Source organism: Pongo abelii, chromosome 16 (genome assembly GCF_028885655.2).
Source record: "Pongo abelii isolate AG06213 chromosome 16, NHGRI_mPonAbe1-v2.0_pri, whole genome shotgun sequence".
In the NCBI taxonomy this organism is placed as follows: domain Eukaryota; kingdom Metazoa; phylum Chordata; class Mammalia; order Primates; family Hominidae; genus Pongo; species Pongo abelii.
In genome coordinates, this window is record NC_072001.2 from 68,703,789 (window position 1) to 68,719,662 (window position 15,874).

General features: G+C 42.1%; 2 protein-coding genes across 13 annotated transcripts in view; one reads left to right on the forward strand and one right to left on the reverse strand.

Moving 5' to 3' along the window:
* INTS14 (integrator complex subunit 14) overlaps positions 1 to 7,945 on the reverse strand; it is a 32,049-nt gene extending 24,104 nt beyond the window's left edge. The window contains exons 1-4 of one of the 7 annotated variants that reach the window (XM_063716181.1): positions 7,490 to 7,794; positions 6,395 to 6,478; positions 3,923 to 4,189; positions 2,201 to 2,308 (exon numbers count right to left, since the gene is read on the reverse strand). In XM_063716181.1, coding sequence (XP_063572251.1) covers positions 2,201 to 2,308; positions 3,923 to 4,144 — 330 coding nt within the window. In that variant the 5' untranslated portion in view covers positions 4,145 to 4,189; positions 6,395 to 6,478; positions 7,490 to 7,794. Of the gene's footprint in view, positions 1 to 2,200; positions 2,309 to 3,922; positions 4,207 to 6,394; positions 6,479 to 7,379; positions 7,458 to 7,489 lie in introns of those variants that run through there. The other 6 variants (XM_009249932.4, XM_002825570.6, XM_002825569.6 and 3 more) reach the window with 6 other exon arrangements.
* A 45-nt stretch (positions 7,946 to 7,990) lies between these two features.
* SLC24A1 (solute carrier family 24 member 1) overlaps positions 7,991 to 15,874 on the forward strand; it is a 45,262-nt gene continuing 37,378 nt past the window's right edge. For 4 of the 6 annotated variants that reach the window (XM_024232691.3, XM_054532811.2, XM_054532810.1 and 1 more), the window contains exons 1-2: positions 7,991 to 9,288; positions 15,552 to 15,652. The gene's annotated coding sequence lies outside the window, so the exon portion shown is untranslated. The remainder of the gene's footprint in view (positions 9,289 to 15,551; positions 15,653 to 15,874) is intronic. The other 2 variants (XM_054532808.2, XM_063716185.1) reach the window with 1 other exon arrangement.

Sequence of the window (15,874 nt, forward strand, 5' to 3'; positions counted from 1 at the left end):
AGTCAGAAGTCTGCATGATGCACAAGGTCTGGTTCTTAAAATCTGAATTTCTCCTCTAAAACCAAAGAAGAAATAGCAAATGAAACTGTGCTACCTGCTAGCTTTCAGTTCAGAAGATACTGACAACAAAACTTCATTTATTCACTATAATGTTGGGAAATAAGACATCCTATATGCATGGATTTACCAAAATAAGTAATGCCCATAAGCTGAGATGCCATAAAAAGCTTTTTTATTTCAGAAAAGAAATTGATCAAAAGGCATTTATTGACTTCTTCAGCAAGTATCCACTATATTCTATAAAACAGGGTGGTTTTCACAAGAAAAAATGTTTTTGTTGTTTTCTAAAGGTGAGTTTATTGAGATATAACTTACATGCAGTAAAATCACCCTTTTTAGTATACAGTTCTATGAGTTTTGACAGTTGCATTCAGTCGTGTAACCACCCCCACGAACAAGATAAAGAATAGTTCCAACTCGTCCCAGATTCCCTCCTGCTTCTTTTGAGTCAATTCATACCTTTTCCTGACTCCCAGGCAACCACAATCTTATTTTTTTAAGACAGGGCCTCACTATGTGGTCCAGGCTGGTCTTGAACTCCGGGGCTCAAGTTATCCTCCCACCTTGGCCTCACAAAGTGCTAGGATTATAGGTATGAGCCACCATACCTGGCTATAATCTTTTTTTTTTTATTAAAAAATAAATACTAGTGATGCTACTGACATTACTGAGGAATCCTGTGTTTGAACCCATAATGAAAAGTCACACACCAGGGTCCAGCAAACCATGGCCCACAGGCTAAATTTGGCCCACTGTCTGTTTTTGTAAATAAAGGTTTATTTAAACACAGCCCTACCCATTCATTTACTTATTATCTATGGCTGCTTTCATGCTATAACAGCAGAGCTGAGTAGTTGCCACAGACACCTACAAAGCCTAAAATACAAAAAAAGCTTGCGGACTCCTGTTGTAGACTATTACGATTTTTCTTTTAGCAATGTTTCTGCTTTTTCCTTCAAAATATGCTACTACTTTTCAAAAGTATCTGTATAGAGCAAATTTCCAGTTATCTTTTTCTGCTACTACTCGGCTCTGATTTGATGCTAATGTGGCCTACTGTGGAGTCTAAGTAAAGAGCAACAGATTTTATGTTTGTTTGTTTGTTTTTGCCACAGAGTCTCGCTCTGTCGCTAGGCTGGAGTGCAATGGCGCAATCTCAGCTGACTGCAACCTCCGCCTCCCAGGTTCAAGTGATTCTCCTGCCTCAGCCTCCAGAGTAGCTGGGACTACAGGTGCACACCACCACGCCCAGCTAATTTTTGTATTTTTAGTAGAGACGGGGGTTTCACCATGTTGGCCAGGATGGTCTCGATCTCTTGACCTGGTGATCCGTCCACCTCAGCCTCCCAAACTGCTGGGATTATAGGCATGAGCCACCACGCCTGGCTAGATTTTATGTTTTATACTCCTCACTTTTTAGACAACTCAGTTGAGATGGTTAAAAGTTTGCTGAATAAAGCTGGGCATAGTGGCTAACCCCTGTAATCCCAGCACTTTGGGAGATGAGGTGGGCAGATCGCCTGAGCCCAGGAGTTTGAGACCAGCCCGGGCAACGTGGCAAAACCTGGTCTCTACAAAAAAGTGTAAAAAATTAGCCAGGTATGGTGGCATTTGCCTGTAGTCTCAGCTACTCAGGAGGCCGAAGTGGGAGAATCACCTGAGCCTGGGTGGTGAAGCTACAGTGAGCCATGATAGCTCCACTACACTCCAGCCTGCGCAATAAAGTAAGACCCTGTCTCCAAAAAAAAAAAAAAAAAAAAAAGTCTGCTGAATAATTGCATTGAGATAATGAAGACAGGCTATATTATACTGATGTTTACAATTTTATCACTCAAAATTATAATGACCCCTTCCAGGGATTGTAGTTCAAAAATTCCACTGTGAGCCCTTTGTGTTTTATATAACAGTACTAGTTTACAATAAGTCAATTTACTAGAAGGATGCTTTCTTTAAGGCATAATTTTGCTGCTTTCTGAACACATTAGTGTTGATTTAGTACCTTCACTTAAGAAGACTCCAATAGTGTAAAATGTAGTTTGTAGAAATTACAATGCATGCTGTGTCAGAGCCTGAAGAAAATCGAAGCACCCCAGTGGTTAATGTTGTTAACTTAGGGCAATGAAAAACAATTGATCATTACCTGGCAAGGAATTGCACCACCCCATTCTTGCTGAACGATATTGCAAACACCAACTAATGCAGACTCCAAGCAGGTTTTGTCATAATCATCCATATTACTTAGTGCTTCCTTATTGAATAAAAGATAAAATTGCTAGTTACTCTTTAGTTTTAATTAGTTATTAGAAAACAACATAAATTGTTCAAAGTATGAATGTTACACAGGGGACACTAATGTATCTGAGAGCACCAAAGCATAGCTTCTTAAAGAAAAATGTTAGAACAGACTTCTTCAACTATTAAAGATAGTTAAAAGAATTCCATTTATTCTATCCTCTTATCAGGTAAGAGTGAACAGTCCACCAAGTTTACATTTTTATAAGTGGACCTTGAAGGAAAAAATTAAAAGGAACTTTTAAACACATCACAAAAATAATAACAAAATCTACTGAATATTAACTATGTTCTAAATACCATCCTATGCACTTTTATGCATTTAGCTATCACAATAAAACTATAAGGTATAGATTATTAACCCTATCTTTAAATGAAGTAATTAAGGTATAGAAAGATTAAATAACTTTCCCAGGTCTCATGACTAAGGTGGGAGAACCTGGATTTGTAAGTATGCAGTCTGACTCCAGGGCTCCTGGTCTAAAACATTACGTCTCACTCCTTATATAGCAATTCTCTAAATTTCAGAACTGCAGAACATCAGAAATCCTTAGTTTATTCACCTGTAAGAAAGTCAGCATATATACTAAAAGTTTAATATCCTTTTACAGGAAAAGAAATTAAAAAAAATTTTTTTAAGTCACTGTAATTTTTTTAAAAAAGCTTTTAAGTCACTTAAAAAATCTGAGATAATAAAAGGAATTATTTAACAAAATTTTGTTACTCATATTAAAAAATTCAAACTCTATTGTTCCTGTATTTCTAAACCACCTAACAATTGTTAAAACTGTTCAGTTTAATTCCACGAACACTTCTTTTTTTTTTTTTTTTCTTCTTTTTATTAAAAATAGAGACGGGATCTTGCCATGTTGTCCAGGCTGGTCTCAAACTCCTGGGCTCAAGTGATCCTCTCGCCTTGGCTTCCCAAAGTGCTGGGATTACAGGCGTGAGCCACCACACCTGGCCCACAAACACTTCTTGACTGCTCACTATGGGTAGGACACTGTGTTAGGCACTGCTGGAAATATTATGAATATTATGATTTAGAGATGTTGTCAGAAAGTAAATTCTGACATAACACAGAAAACACCTTTGAAAGATAATATCTACCAACTGAGATTTGAAAATTATGATTTATTGGTATCAAAATCAAAGCTATTTGTTGGAAAAGAAATATCATTATGAATTATTGTAGAACAAGAAAGGGCTATTTTTTCATTTCCTCAAGTTTTATGGGAGAGTAGAAAAAAATTAAGTGTTCAGCCTAAAGACCCTAAATTTTAGGGAATGGAGCACTACATCCTGAGACGCTCACTTTTCCACAGAGAATTCCAGAAAACCAAGAGAGGAAAATAAGGGAACAACTCACAGCTCTAACTCATAGCTGTGCCGAAGAAACAGTAGGCATACGACCTACTGGTTGTGAATTCTTGTTGTTTAGCTACACATATTAAGTACTCATAGACTTATTAAATAATGCCAAAGTTCTAAATGTTCAATGCATTATAACACTGTTTTCCTCCCAACAAATTTAGGCCCTGTACATACAATAACTTACTACATTTTGTACCTGTAGGGTATTATAATCTCTCGTGAAGGGGACCATCAACTCCCAAAGTGATGAAAAAACCACAAGTGCTGTAAATTCAAGCTTGTAATTTGTGGCCATGTGCTCAAACAGCATCGTTAAACCATGGGCTGCTAGGTGCTTACGCTGGTATTCCTCGGACCCCTCAATAGACACAGGTCGGGTCATGGAAAGGGATACATCCATTACCACCACTGTCGGCATGATGAAAATGATCCCAGTGTTCCCAATCAGAATGCAAACAGACAGCTATAAACAGAGAAATGCTGCAGAAAATAAATAAGGTCTTACATGTCATGGAGAGAAAAGAATATTTTTCATCACAACTTTAACTAACTTCCCAGAAATTAGCAGAGGCAAACACCATTTAAGCTGAGGTGAGATATAATCTGTAGAGAACTCAGTGAGAGGGAAGTGAGCAGCTTAGTTCATTGTAAGGACCACTCTTACAATCACCCATTAAGTGACCATAAATCAAAGCCCATCTAAATATATCTATTGGAAAAAAAAAAAGCCCTGCTAAATTCAGGTAGCCCTTGTCTTTCACACATTCGACTTTTATGCAACTTAATAAACTCCTACATCTCCTAACACTTAATTTACTGAAGAACATTTCTAGTTGTCATATGGTGGTGCTATTTGACAAACAACCATTGTTTTTTGGCACTGTCACAACCTTTTTGCAGTATTAGTGCATGTGTTTAATTATTTTGTTGGTTGGTGCTCTTGTTTCAGTAAAATGAATGCCAAATATAAAAATGAAAGGACTAGTAAAGTCATAAACCAAATTGGAAATCATTACGCATAACAAAAGTAATAAACTGTTAGCCTCAGTAGTATTCATTGTACATAAACTGGCCAATGGTGCTTCACTTGTGAAGGAAAAGAAAAAAATTAAAGAATATGTAAGGTCGGGCACAGTGGCTCATGCCTGTAATCCCAGCACTTTGAGAGGCCCAGGTGGGCGGATCTCTTGAGGTCAGGAGTTCGAGACCAGCCTGGCCAATATGGTGAAACCCTGTCTCTACTAAAAATACAAAAATCAGCCAGGCATGGTGGCTACTTGGGAGGCTGAGGCACGAGAATCGCTTGAACACAGGAGGTGGAAGTTGTAGTGAGCCAAGATCGTGCCACTGCACTCCAGCCTTCCAGCCTGGGTGACAGAGCAAGGCTCCATCTCAAAAAAAAAAAAAAAAAAAAAAAAAATTATACAGCTGGAATTATCTCATGAAATTGTGTAAAAAAGTCAAAATGTACAAATAGAGTTATTCAAAACTATGGATTGAGAAGTAGCATAAAGAAAACATTTTGGTGCTCAAAAATAAAAAGGTTTACAGATACACAGACCTGCTCATGGGTATATAGCCTGCTGCTACTCTATTATTAAGCAAACTGTAGTCTGCTGACATGATGAAATGTCATAAAACTATAAATAAATGACATAGGTACTATAGATATCAGAAATATTTACAGAAAGCATTAGTAACTGAGAAAAGCAGGCCCCAGAACTGTATTATACACTGCTTACAACTTCATAAAAATCATAATGCATATATACAATTAGAGAGATTAGGTGGATATAAACAGGTTAGAAATTTAATGTTCACAACTTTCTTTTTTGGGATTCACTTCGCAACATTTAACAGTAGCCAGACTGCTTGTTTAAGGATGGTGCCCAGCTGCAAATGTGTCATATTCTAAAATTCCATTTGTTCTTTTTTTTTTTTTTTGAGACGGAGTCTCGCTCTGTTGCCCAGGCTGGATGCAGTGGCGCGATCTCTGCTCACTGCAAGCACCGCCTCCCGAGTTCACGCCATTCTCCTGCTTCAGCCTCCCGAGTAGCCGGGACTACAGGCGTGTGTCACCACACCCGGCTAATTTTTGTATTTTTAGTAGAGATGGGGGTTTCACCACATTGGCCAGTCTGGTCTCGAACTCCTGACCTCGTGATCCACCCGCCTCTGCCTCCCAAAGTGCTGGGATTACAAGCGTGAGCCACCGCACCCGGCCAAAATTCCATTTTTAAGTAGGCTGTTTTGAACTCAGAATACACTGGTTCATGGAAACAATGTTAACTCAGGTTGTAAGCATAGGCGTAAAAGAAGAAACGGAAAGTTCCTGAAGGATGGTTCACTCAAGCAGTATAGGCCCGATTAAAAAAAAAAAACAAAACCGAGGTCCTGCACAATACTGGTTCAACTACACTATATTAGACCATAACATACGCTCACTAAGGGCAGGGACCATGCCAGATTTTGCCCATGATGTCTCCTCAAAACTTATCACAGTAACTGGCATATAGTAGGTGCCTAACAATTTGATAACAACTAATGAACTACCCCTAAATCACCAGATATACCACACGTTATTTAGCAAAATACATTATAAATGTTAACTCTGGACACCAGAAACACATTTCCTCTTCTCAAGCAGAGATATGGGGGACTCCCTCACCTCTGCCCAGCTCCTGTGGTAGTCCCATTCATGCAGGGAGGCCTTTTTACAAGTTGAGGATCATGAGGAGTACTGCCCTCACCTCTTAGGAGAATGGGAGGAAACAGTTTACACAGACTTAGATCAAATACATTAAAGCACTTTCAGCCCGTGAAATCTGCTGTTGACAGTGATGACAGCTGGCAGTCTTGCCTTCTCTGAAGACACCTCTGGAACTGGCTCTTTCTCCCAACTGATGCATTTGTGTCGACTCCCAAATGCACCTCATTAACAGTTACAAAGTCGTGGGAAATCAATTTAGTACTCAGGTTGGAGTAAAGGGGGGAACTGAAAGTTCCTGAAGGATAGTTCACTCAAGCAATCTAGGACTGATTAAAAAAAAATAAAAAAAGGCCAGGCACGCCTGTAATCCCAGCACTTTGGGAGGCTGAGGCGGGCAGATCACCTGAGGTCACGAGTTCGAGACCAGTCTGACCAACACGGTGAAACCCCATCTCTACTAAAAATACAAAAATTAGCCAGATGTGGTGGCGTGCGCCTGTAGTTCCAGTTACTTGGGAGGCTGAGGCAGGAGAATTGCTTGAACCCAGGAGGCAGAGATTGCAGTGAGCCGAGATCGCGCCACTGCTCTCCAGCCTGGGCGACAGAGTGAGACTCCGTCTTGGGTAGGGGGGAATCCCTGCCCACCACAATCTAGCAATTTTGTGAGAACAACACTATGTATTCCTCACTTGGGTGGATTCTGAGCCCCCAAGTCTCCCACCCCCACCCCCTTCCCATGTGTACTGTTCAAACTAGGGCTCTTCTTTCTCAAGAAGTCTGAGAAATAGGCCCTAGCCACCCATTTGTCCTTGAATACCAAGTGTCCATCAGCTAGACGTTTATAATTCTTCCCCGAAGGTGATAATTAGCTCATTCATAAAGAACTGATTCTCGGCAGTCTCGCTCTCAAAGCGGGATTCTACCTGAATTTCTAGGGCCCCACCTGCTCTTTGGCTTTCCCGTCAGTCTCCGGGAGTCCCTCCCCAGTTCTCAGACACAATTTCATCTCTAAAAGTCCAGACTGAAAATCACATGTGGGAGATGTATTTTTACCTTTAAAATCAGTCAAGAAAATGTGGGATCTGGAAGTCTCTCTTGGAAAGAGGGGGCAGAGGGGGGCTGAGCAGAGGGCGAAATCGTGCAGTTTACGCGGAGCTGGGGACCCCGAGCTTCAGAGCGAGGGGAGGCCGGGAGCAGCGCCCCGGAACTGGCGCCTCACAGACGGCGCGGGGCGGCCGCCACGGTGGCGGGAAGGCCAAGCGCTGGCCCTGGGTTGTTCTTCACCCCTAACCCCTTCACCTGTAACCCCAACAAGCAACGAAAGGCAGCCCCGGGCCCTCGGCCTCCCCACTCACCCCGTGCCCATCGCCGGACACAGTCCGTCGGCATAAACTTTCCGACCGCGCGCCACAGCCGGAACTATAAGGCCGCGCGACAGAAGGGAACCCGGCGCCGGCACTCCGCGCTGGGCGGGGCGGTCCTTGGAGAGCTTCAGGGTCGCCCGGGCAGGGTTCTGGCTCATCCCAGAGGGACGCTAGGAGGCGCGGCCTCTCTTCGCGATGGCCAATCCGCGGCCACCCCTCTCCTCCCACAAATCCCCAACTTCTCTGAGCCTTGGCTGGGTTTCCCGCCGTGTGTCTCTGCATTGCCCTGTGTCTCTCCCCATTCTCGGGCTCTTTCCTCCCCCTCCTGCCCCACTGACCCATGGGCCTCACCTGGCCCAGTGACTCTGTGACCGCTTCACACTTTTGTCCCCTCACTCCCCTGGGCCCCGTCGGTGCACGAGCCCAACCCTTCCTGCTATTTTCCTCGTCACTCTTCAGCCCCCTCTCTCATATCCTCTGAACCGGTTGACAATACTCTTCGTGTTCTTTTTAAACTGCAATTCCTGAACTACAAATCCTGGCCGGGCGTGGTGGCTCAGTCCTGTAATCCCAGCACTTCGGGAGGCCAAGGTGGGCGGATCGCTTCAGGTCAGGAGTTTGAGACCAGCCTGGGCAACATGGTGAAACCCCGCTCTCTACTAAAATACAAAAATTAGCCGGGCATGATAACAAGCGCCTGTAATCCCAGCTACTTGGGAGGCTAACGCACGAGAATCTTGGGGGGAAAAAACCCCAAAACTGTAATTCCTGGCTGAGGTATGCTTTGTATATCCTTCTTAGCTGACCTGAGCCCAATTTACCTCAAGACTTGGCCTCTTGGTCTCCTCAGCCCAAATGCTCACTTTATTCTCTTATCCCCTCTTTGAGGGAAGCAGAGGGCCTTCCTTCCCCTCATCCTGGACAAGGCATGCGTGCTCAGATTTTCCTGTAAGGCAACATGGGCTCTTGCCTGCCACTCTGGCCGCCTGGTGTCTCCATTATAGTCGGTGCCTCAGTGAGGTCCTTAAGAGGGCAAGAGGTGACTTTCTTTCTAACTATGTAGGGAGCCAGGGAATCCCGGCCAGAGATAAGCTTAGATGGATGCCAGCAGGCCCCTGGGTAGTTAGGGTTCAAAGAACAATGTGGAACCACATAGGTTACAAAGTGAGTACAGAAAGGCCTCTAGAAGGCCGCAGGCATTTGCCTTTTTCTTTTAGCTGATAGGATGGGGCGAGATTAGGAGATGGGACGAGGAAGGAGGATGCTTTGAACTGAACAGACAAGTCTGTCTGACTTCTCACAGCTTGTTCTGTGGGAGAGTGTGGGGCCAGTTGCTTGTAGTTTTTTCCTGCCCCTGGGAATATCCCTGCCAGCACTGGGGCCCAGGGCCCTGCAGACTGCCCTATTTGCTTCAAAACTTCTTTCCCCAACCTGGCTGATCTCACCATGTCAAGATCTAGTTATGCTTGAGCAGGCATTGGGCTCCAGGTAAGTAAGGCGGCAGCCTGATAACTTAGTCATAATTTCTAATCTTGCCCTATTGAGAGGGATGTGGCCAAGAATGTGTGGGTAAGCAAGTGTCTAGTTACCCCTAATGTGACAATGACTTAGCCATAGGGTTACTGTCCTCGTGGTAATTCTGGCTCAGTTGGAAGATCTGATTCATTACCTTACCCAGCTCTAAAGCTTAAGATAGTTTGTTGATGGATGATCAAATCTTGTGACCTAGTTCTTCTGAATAACAGGCTTTTGGGAGACTTGGAAAGCGAAAAATCAATATATTAAATTGATGATAAAAGACACAGCTGCCAGGAGGACTGTGTTGCTTAGGGCAACTAGTTTGTTTGTTTTTTTTTTCCTCCTTAGTGGAATCCCATTACAAATCAGAAGGTTGTTTGGTGACTATAACATCAGAGAACATCAGCACAAAGGTTAGAAGGCTTTAAAGAAGGTGTCTTTCAAGCCATAGCTGGCTGATGAATTTCTTTTCCCCACTCAAGCGACCCTCAGCATTTGCGTGTTTCCACACACACATTAAAGGAAATCAATAAATAGTTTCCTTTGCATAATCTCTCATTCCCTTTATTTTTTCCTGCCTTGAAACAGTGGACTGCTGTCCCAAAGGCTTTGAAAGGCAGTGTTTGATCCCCAGTCTGACAGAGGAAAGGTTAATGACAGAAAAACCATGGCTCTCACAGGGGCTAGGTCCTGGGGAGCTCAAAGGGAAGTCTAGATATCTAAATCTCCCAGAGCATGTGTTGAAAATGCAGATTCCCAGACCTTGCCAAGTGAAATGGAAATAAAATTTCATGACTTCATGCTTGAGAATCTTTGTTGTTAAGTTCTCAGGGTGATTTTGTGTGTGTGTGTGTGTGTGTGTGTGTGTGTGGTGACAGGGTCTTTGTCACCCAGGCTGGAGTGCAGTGGCATGGTCATGGCTTCTTGCAGCCTTGACTTCCTGAATTTAAGCAATCCCCCCCAACTTCAACCTCCCGAGTAGCTGGGACTACAGGCATGTGCCACCATGCCTGGCTAATTTTTAAATTTTTTGTAGAGATGGGGGTCTCACTATGTTGCCCAGAGTGGTCTCGAACTCCTGAGTTCAAGCGATCCTCCCTCCTTGGCCTCCCAAAGTGCCAGGATTACAGGCAAGAGCCACTGCATTTGGCCCCAAGATGATTTTTCATCTGCAGAGATAAGGGGTAGGGAATGAGTAAGCGAAGAAAAGGCTGAGGGGTGGGGGAAGAGCAGTGGACCTACTTCTCTCTTGCATTCTTCCCTCTCTTCTCACACTCCCATGATGTCCTTTGCCCTGCATTTCCCTTCCTGCCCCTGTAGTCTGGAGACTGTTCACTCCCAAATCATACTTCCAAGCTCCAGCCCCTTCCTCTCATCATTCCCCCCTCCCTATTTCACTATTTTCACCAAAGCAGAAGTCAATTATAAATATGACCCTTCTGTCTTCTGAAAAAAATTTTATTATGGAAATTTTCAAACATAGACAAAGATAGGGAGATTAGGATAATAAATCCCTGTGTGCCCTTCACCCAGTTTCTGCTGTCAATGCAATCCTCATCTTGTTTCATGTACACCCCTACTGACTTCTCCCCACATATTATTTTGATGCAGATCCCTGATAGCATAATATTTTATCCAGGAATATTTCCTTATGTATCTTTAAAAGAGAACTTAAAAATATATAATTGCAATACCATTATCAAATTTAACATAATTAACAATAAATCCCTAATATCATCAAATATCTAATCAGCTTTCAAATATTCAGTTGTGTCATAAATATCATAAATTTTACTTTTTTACACTTTGGTTGTTTGAATCAGGATCCAAGTAAGATCCAGATATTGAAATCTGTTGCTATATCTCAGAAGTCTCTTTTAATCTATAGGTTTCTCCCTCTTTTCCTTTGAAATGTATTTGGAAAACTGTGCTCCCCCTCCTTTTAAAATTGCTCTCAATCCTCTTTCAGTTTTTTCCAGAGCATTTGAGAAAACCACAAAGCTTCTCTCTATTTTAAATAATGAAAAGACTCACTGAACAAAGAAAAGCTTTTACACATTTCCAATTCCAATTAACTTTGCCTCTGCTCTGAAAATAGGGTGAGCTTTATCCATTGCTGGATCCCCCAGGGTCTGGCATGTGATGGTGGATATGCATTTGTGGAAAGAAGATAGGAGGGGAGTAAGAGAGGTTATTGGGAAAAAAAAGTGAAAGAGGAAAGCAGAGAAAACTTGGTAGACACTACATTTCTCTAAGAAAGTAGAAAGGAACTTCTTTCTTCCATACATTCTTTCCTTTGAAAAGTGCTATAAAGGCCTAGAGTGGTGGCCCTCAGCACTTTGGGAGGCGGAGGCAGGAGAATTGCTTGAGCCCAGCTGTTCGAGACTAGCCTGGGCAACATAGAAAGACCTTGTCTCTACAAAAATTAAAATTACCAGGTGTGGTGGTGTGCACCTGTAATCCTAGCTACTCAGGAGGCTGAGGCAGGAGGATTGTTTGAGCCCAACTGTTCAAGGGTGCAGTGAGCTGTGATTGTGTCACTGCACTCCAGCCAGGACAAGATCTTATCTCTAAAAACAAACAAACAAACAAAATGCTATGAAGTCTAAATTTTTAAAGGCCCCTCATGATCTGGGCCCTGACCCAGGCTCACCACTCACTCTCTTAAAACCTTGGTGGCATCTTTCAATGAAAAAGAAGATAAAGCCAAATAAAACTAGTTTTTACAAAATTATAAAAAGTGATTTGTGAGGCTGGGAGGCCGGGCACGGTGGCTCACGCCTGTAATCCCAGTACTTTGGGAGGCCGAGGTGGGTAGATCACTTGAGGTCAGGTGTTCGAGACAAGCCTGACCAACATAGTGTAACCCTGTCTCTACTAAAAATACAAAAATTAGCCGGCTGTCATGGCGGGCACCTGTAGTCAGCTGCTTGGAAGGCTGAGGCATGAGAATCACCTGAATCCGGGAGGTGGAGGTTGCAGTGAACCAAGATCATGCCACTGCACTCCAGCCTGGGCAACAGAACAAGACCCTATCTCAAAAAAAAATAATTTGTGTCTATGGATAAAAATTCAAAGTTAATTTTAATTTTTTTTTATCATACTTTAAGTTCTAGGGTACATGTGCACAACGTGCAGGTTTGATACATAGGTATATATGTGCCATGTTGGTTTGCTGCACCCATTGACTCATCATTTACATTAGTTATTTCTCCTAATGCTATCCTTCCCCCACTCCCCCACCCCCCGACAGGCCCCAGTGTGTGATGTTCCCCACCCTGTGTCCAAGTAATCTCATTGTTCAGTTCCCACCTATCATTGAGAACATGCGGTAAGTTTGGTTTCTGTCCTTGAGATAGTTTGCTGAGAATCATGGTTTCCAGCTTCATCCATGTCCCTGCAAAGGACATAAACTCATCCTTTTTTATGGCTGCATAGTATTCCATGGTGTATAAGTGCCACATTTTCTTAATCCAGTCTATCATTGATGGACATTTTGGTTGGTTCCAAGTCTTTGCTATTGTGAATAGTGCCACAATAAACATATGTGCGCATGTGTCTTTATAGTAGCATGATGTATAATCCTTTGGGTATATACCCAGTAATGGAATTGCTGGGTCAAATGGTATTTCTACTTCTAGATCCTTGAGGAATCGCCACACCGTCTTCCACAATGGTTGAACTAATTTGCACTCCCACCAACAGTGTGAAAGCGTTCCTATTTCTCCACATCCTCTCCAGCATCTGTTGTTTCCTGACTTTTTAATGATCACCATTCTAACTGGCGTGAGATGGTATCTCATTGTGGTTTTGATTTGCATTTCTCTGATGACCAGTGATGATGAGCATTTTTTCATGTGCCTCTTGGCTGCATAGATGTCTTCTTTTGAGAAGTGTCTGTTCATATCTTTTGCCCACTTTTTGATGGGGTTTTTTTTTTCTTGTAAATTTGTTTGAGTTCTTTGTAGATTCTGGATATTAGCCCTTTGTCAGATGGGTAGATTGCGAAAATTTTCTCCCATTCTATAGGTTGCCTGTTCACTCTGATGGTAGTTCCTTTTGCTGTGCTGAAGCTCTTTAGTTTAATTAGATCCGATTTGTCTATTTTGGCTTTTGTTGCCATTGCTTTTGGTGTTTTAGTCATGAAGTCCTTGGCCATGCCTATGTCCTGAAAGGTATTGCCTAGGTTTTCTTCTAGGGTTTTTATGGTTTTAGGTCTAACATTTAAGTCTTTAATCCATCTTGAATTAATTTTTGTATAAGGCGTAAGGAAGGGATCCAGTTTCAGCTTTCTACATATGGTTAGCCAGTTTCCCCAGCACCATTTATTAAATAGGGAATCCTTTCTCCATTTCTTGTTTTTCAGGTTTGTCAAAGATCAGATGGTTGTAGATATGTGGTGTTATTTCTGAGGCCTCTGTTCTGTTCCGTTGGTCTATATTTCTGTTTTGGTACCAGTACCATGCTGTTTTGGTTACAGTAGCCTTGTAGTATAGTTTGAAGTCAGGTGGCATGATGCCTCCAGCTTTGTTCTTTTTACTTAGGATTGATTGTCTTGGCAACATGGGCTCTTTTTTGGTTCCATATGAACTTTAAAGTAGTTTTTTCCAATTCTGTGAAGAAAGTCCTTGGTAGCTTGATGGGGATGGCATTGAATCTATAAATTACTTTGGGCAGTATGGCCATTTTCACGATATTGATTCTTCCTATCCGTGAGCATGGAATATTCTTCCATTTGTTTGTATCTTCTTTTATTTCGTTGAGCAGTGGTTTGTAGTTCTCCTTGAGGAGGTCCTTCACATCCCTTGTAAGTTGTATTCCAAGGTATTTTATTCTCTTTGTAGCAAATGTGAACGGGAGTTCACTCATGATTTGGCTCTGTTTGTCTGTTAATGGTGAATAGGAATGCTTGTGATTTTTGCACATTGATTTTGTATCCTGAGACTTTGCTGAAGTTGCTTATCAGCTTATGGAGATTTTGGGCTGAGACAATGGGGTTTTCTAAATATACAATCATGTCATCTGCAAACAGGGACAATTTGACCTCCTCATTTCCTAATTGAATACCCTTTATTTCTTTGTCTTGCCTGATTGCAAGGTTGGCCAGAACTTCCAACACTATGTTGAATAGGAGTGGTGAGAGAGGGCATCCTTGTGTTGTGCCGGTTTTCCAAGGGAATGCTTCCAGTTTTTGCCCATTCGGTATGATATTGGCTGTGGGTTTGTCATAAATACTTCTTTTACTAGAGACAGGGTCTTGCTATGTTGCCCATGATGGTCTTGAACTCCTAGTCTCAAGCAATCCTCCCTTCTCAGCCTCCCAAAGTGCTGGGATTACAGGAGTGCACCACTGCATCAGGCAAAATTCAAAGTTTCAAAATAGATGAAGTGAAAAATAAGCATTTGCTTTCCTAGAAGCAACCATACATATCTCCCTGCCTCAAGTATGATTCTAGCCACTGGGTTGGAGAAGTGAAATATCAGAGTTGTTGTTTGTTTTTGTTTATTCTATATCTATTGGTGACAGAAGTATAGCCATTCTTACATATGCTTTGCAAAATTGTCTCTACGTATGTATGTATATATGTGTATGTATATACATATTATATATACTATATAATATAACATATATAATACTTTCTACCTAAATGCAACAATGTTATATATACTGTTCTGCATCTTGCTTTTATTGTTATTGATATACTAATATATCTTGGGCATCACCTTCATTCCTTTTAGCTGCTGTATATAATTGACTATTGTAAAGATGTGCCATATCATTTATGTAATCAGTTTTCTATTGACATTTAGATTTCAGTTTTTGCTACTACAAGCAAAGCTGGAAAGGGCCTGGTAGACTAATATAGGGACTTTTTCTCCAATTGAGATGGGAAGCCACTGGAAATTCTGGCATATAGGAGGGACATTATTTGATTTACAGTTTAACAAGGTCACTTGGGCTGCTATACCCGATTTACACATCTTCACCAGTATCTTCGTTGGCACTGGGTGTTATTTAAATTTCTTACTCTTTGTCAGCTTACAGGGAAAAAAGGGTATCTTGCTGTGCCTCAATCATCATGCCTTTGTAAAGTCAGATTTGACATGGGAGTTTTACTTAGTGGGCTGTTTCTCTTACTTTGACGGGGGTTGTGAATAGTACTGGGACTGTGTGGTTTCCTGCTTGGCCACACTGAAGTCCTCTGAAATCACCTCTCTGACCTTTTCTGTAGGCCTCTGGCCCCTCCAGAAGGCCACTTGACTGTAAGGATGAAATCCTGTCTCTGAGCTGCACTCAGTGTGAAGTGCCGCCACCTGCATCTCCCTGTCTCAGGTATGGTTCTAGCCACTGGCTTGGAAAGATGTGTCATAGGATGTTTGGGGACTTATTTTGTTGTTTTCCACGAGTGACAACTGTACAGCCATTTTTAATCCTATAAACAATATAATATGCACAAATAAAACAATATAAACAAAAGGTCTTAGGCCATGACATTGTACAGGTTGGACAGATCAAAGTGCTTTTCCACAGATTCTCTCGCTGTTACTCTAACAG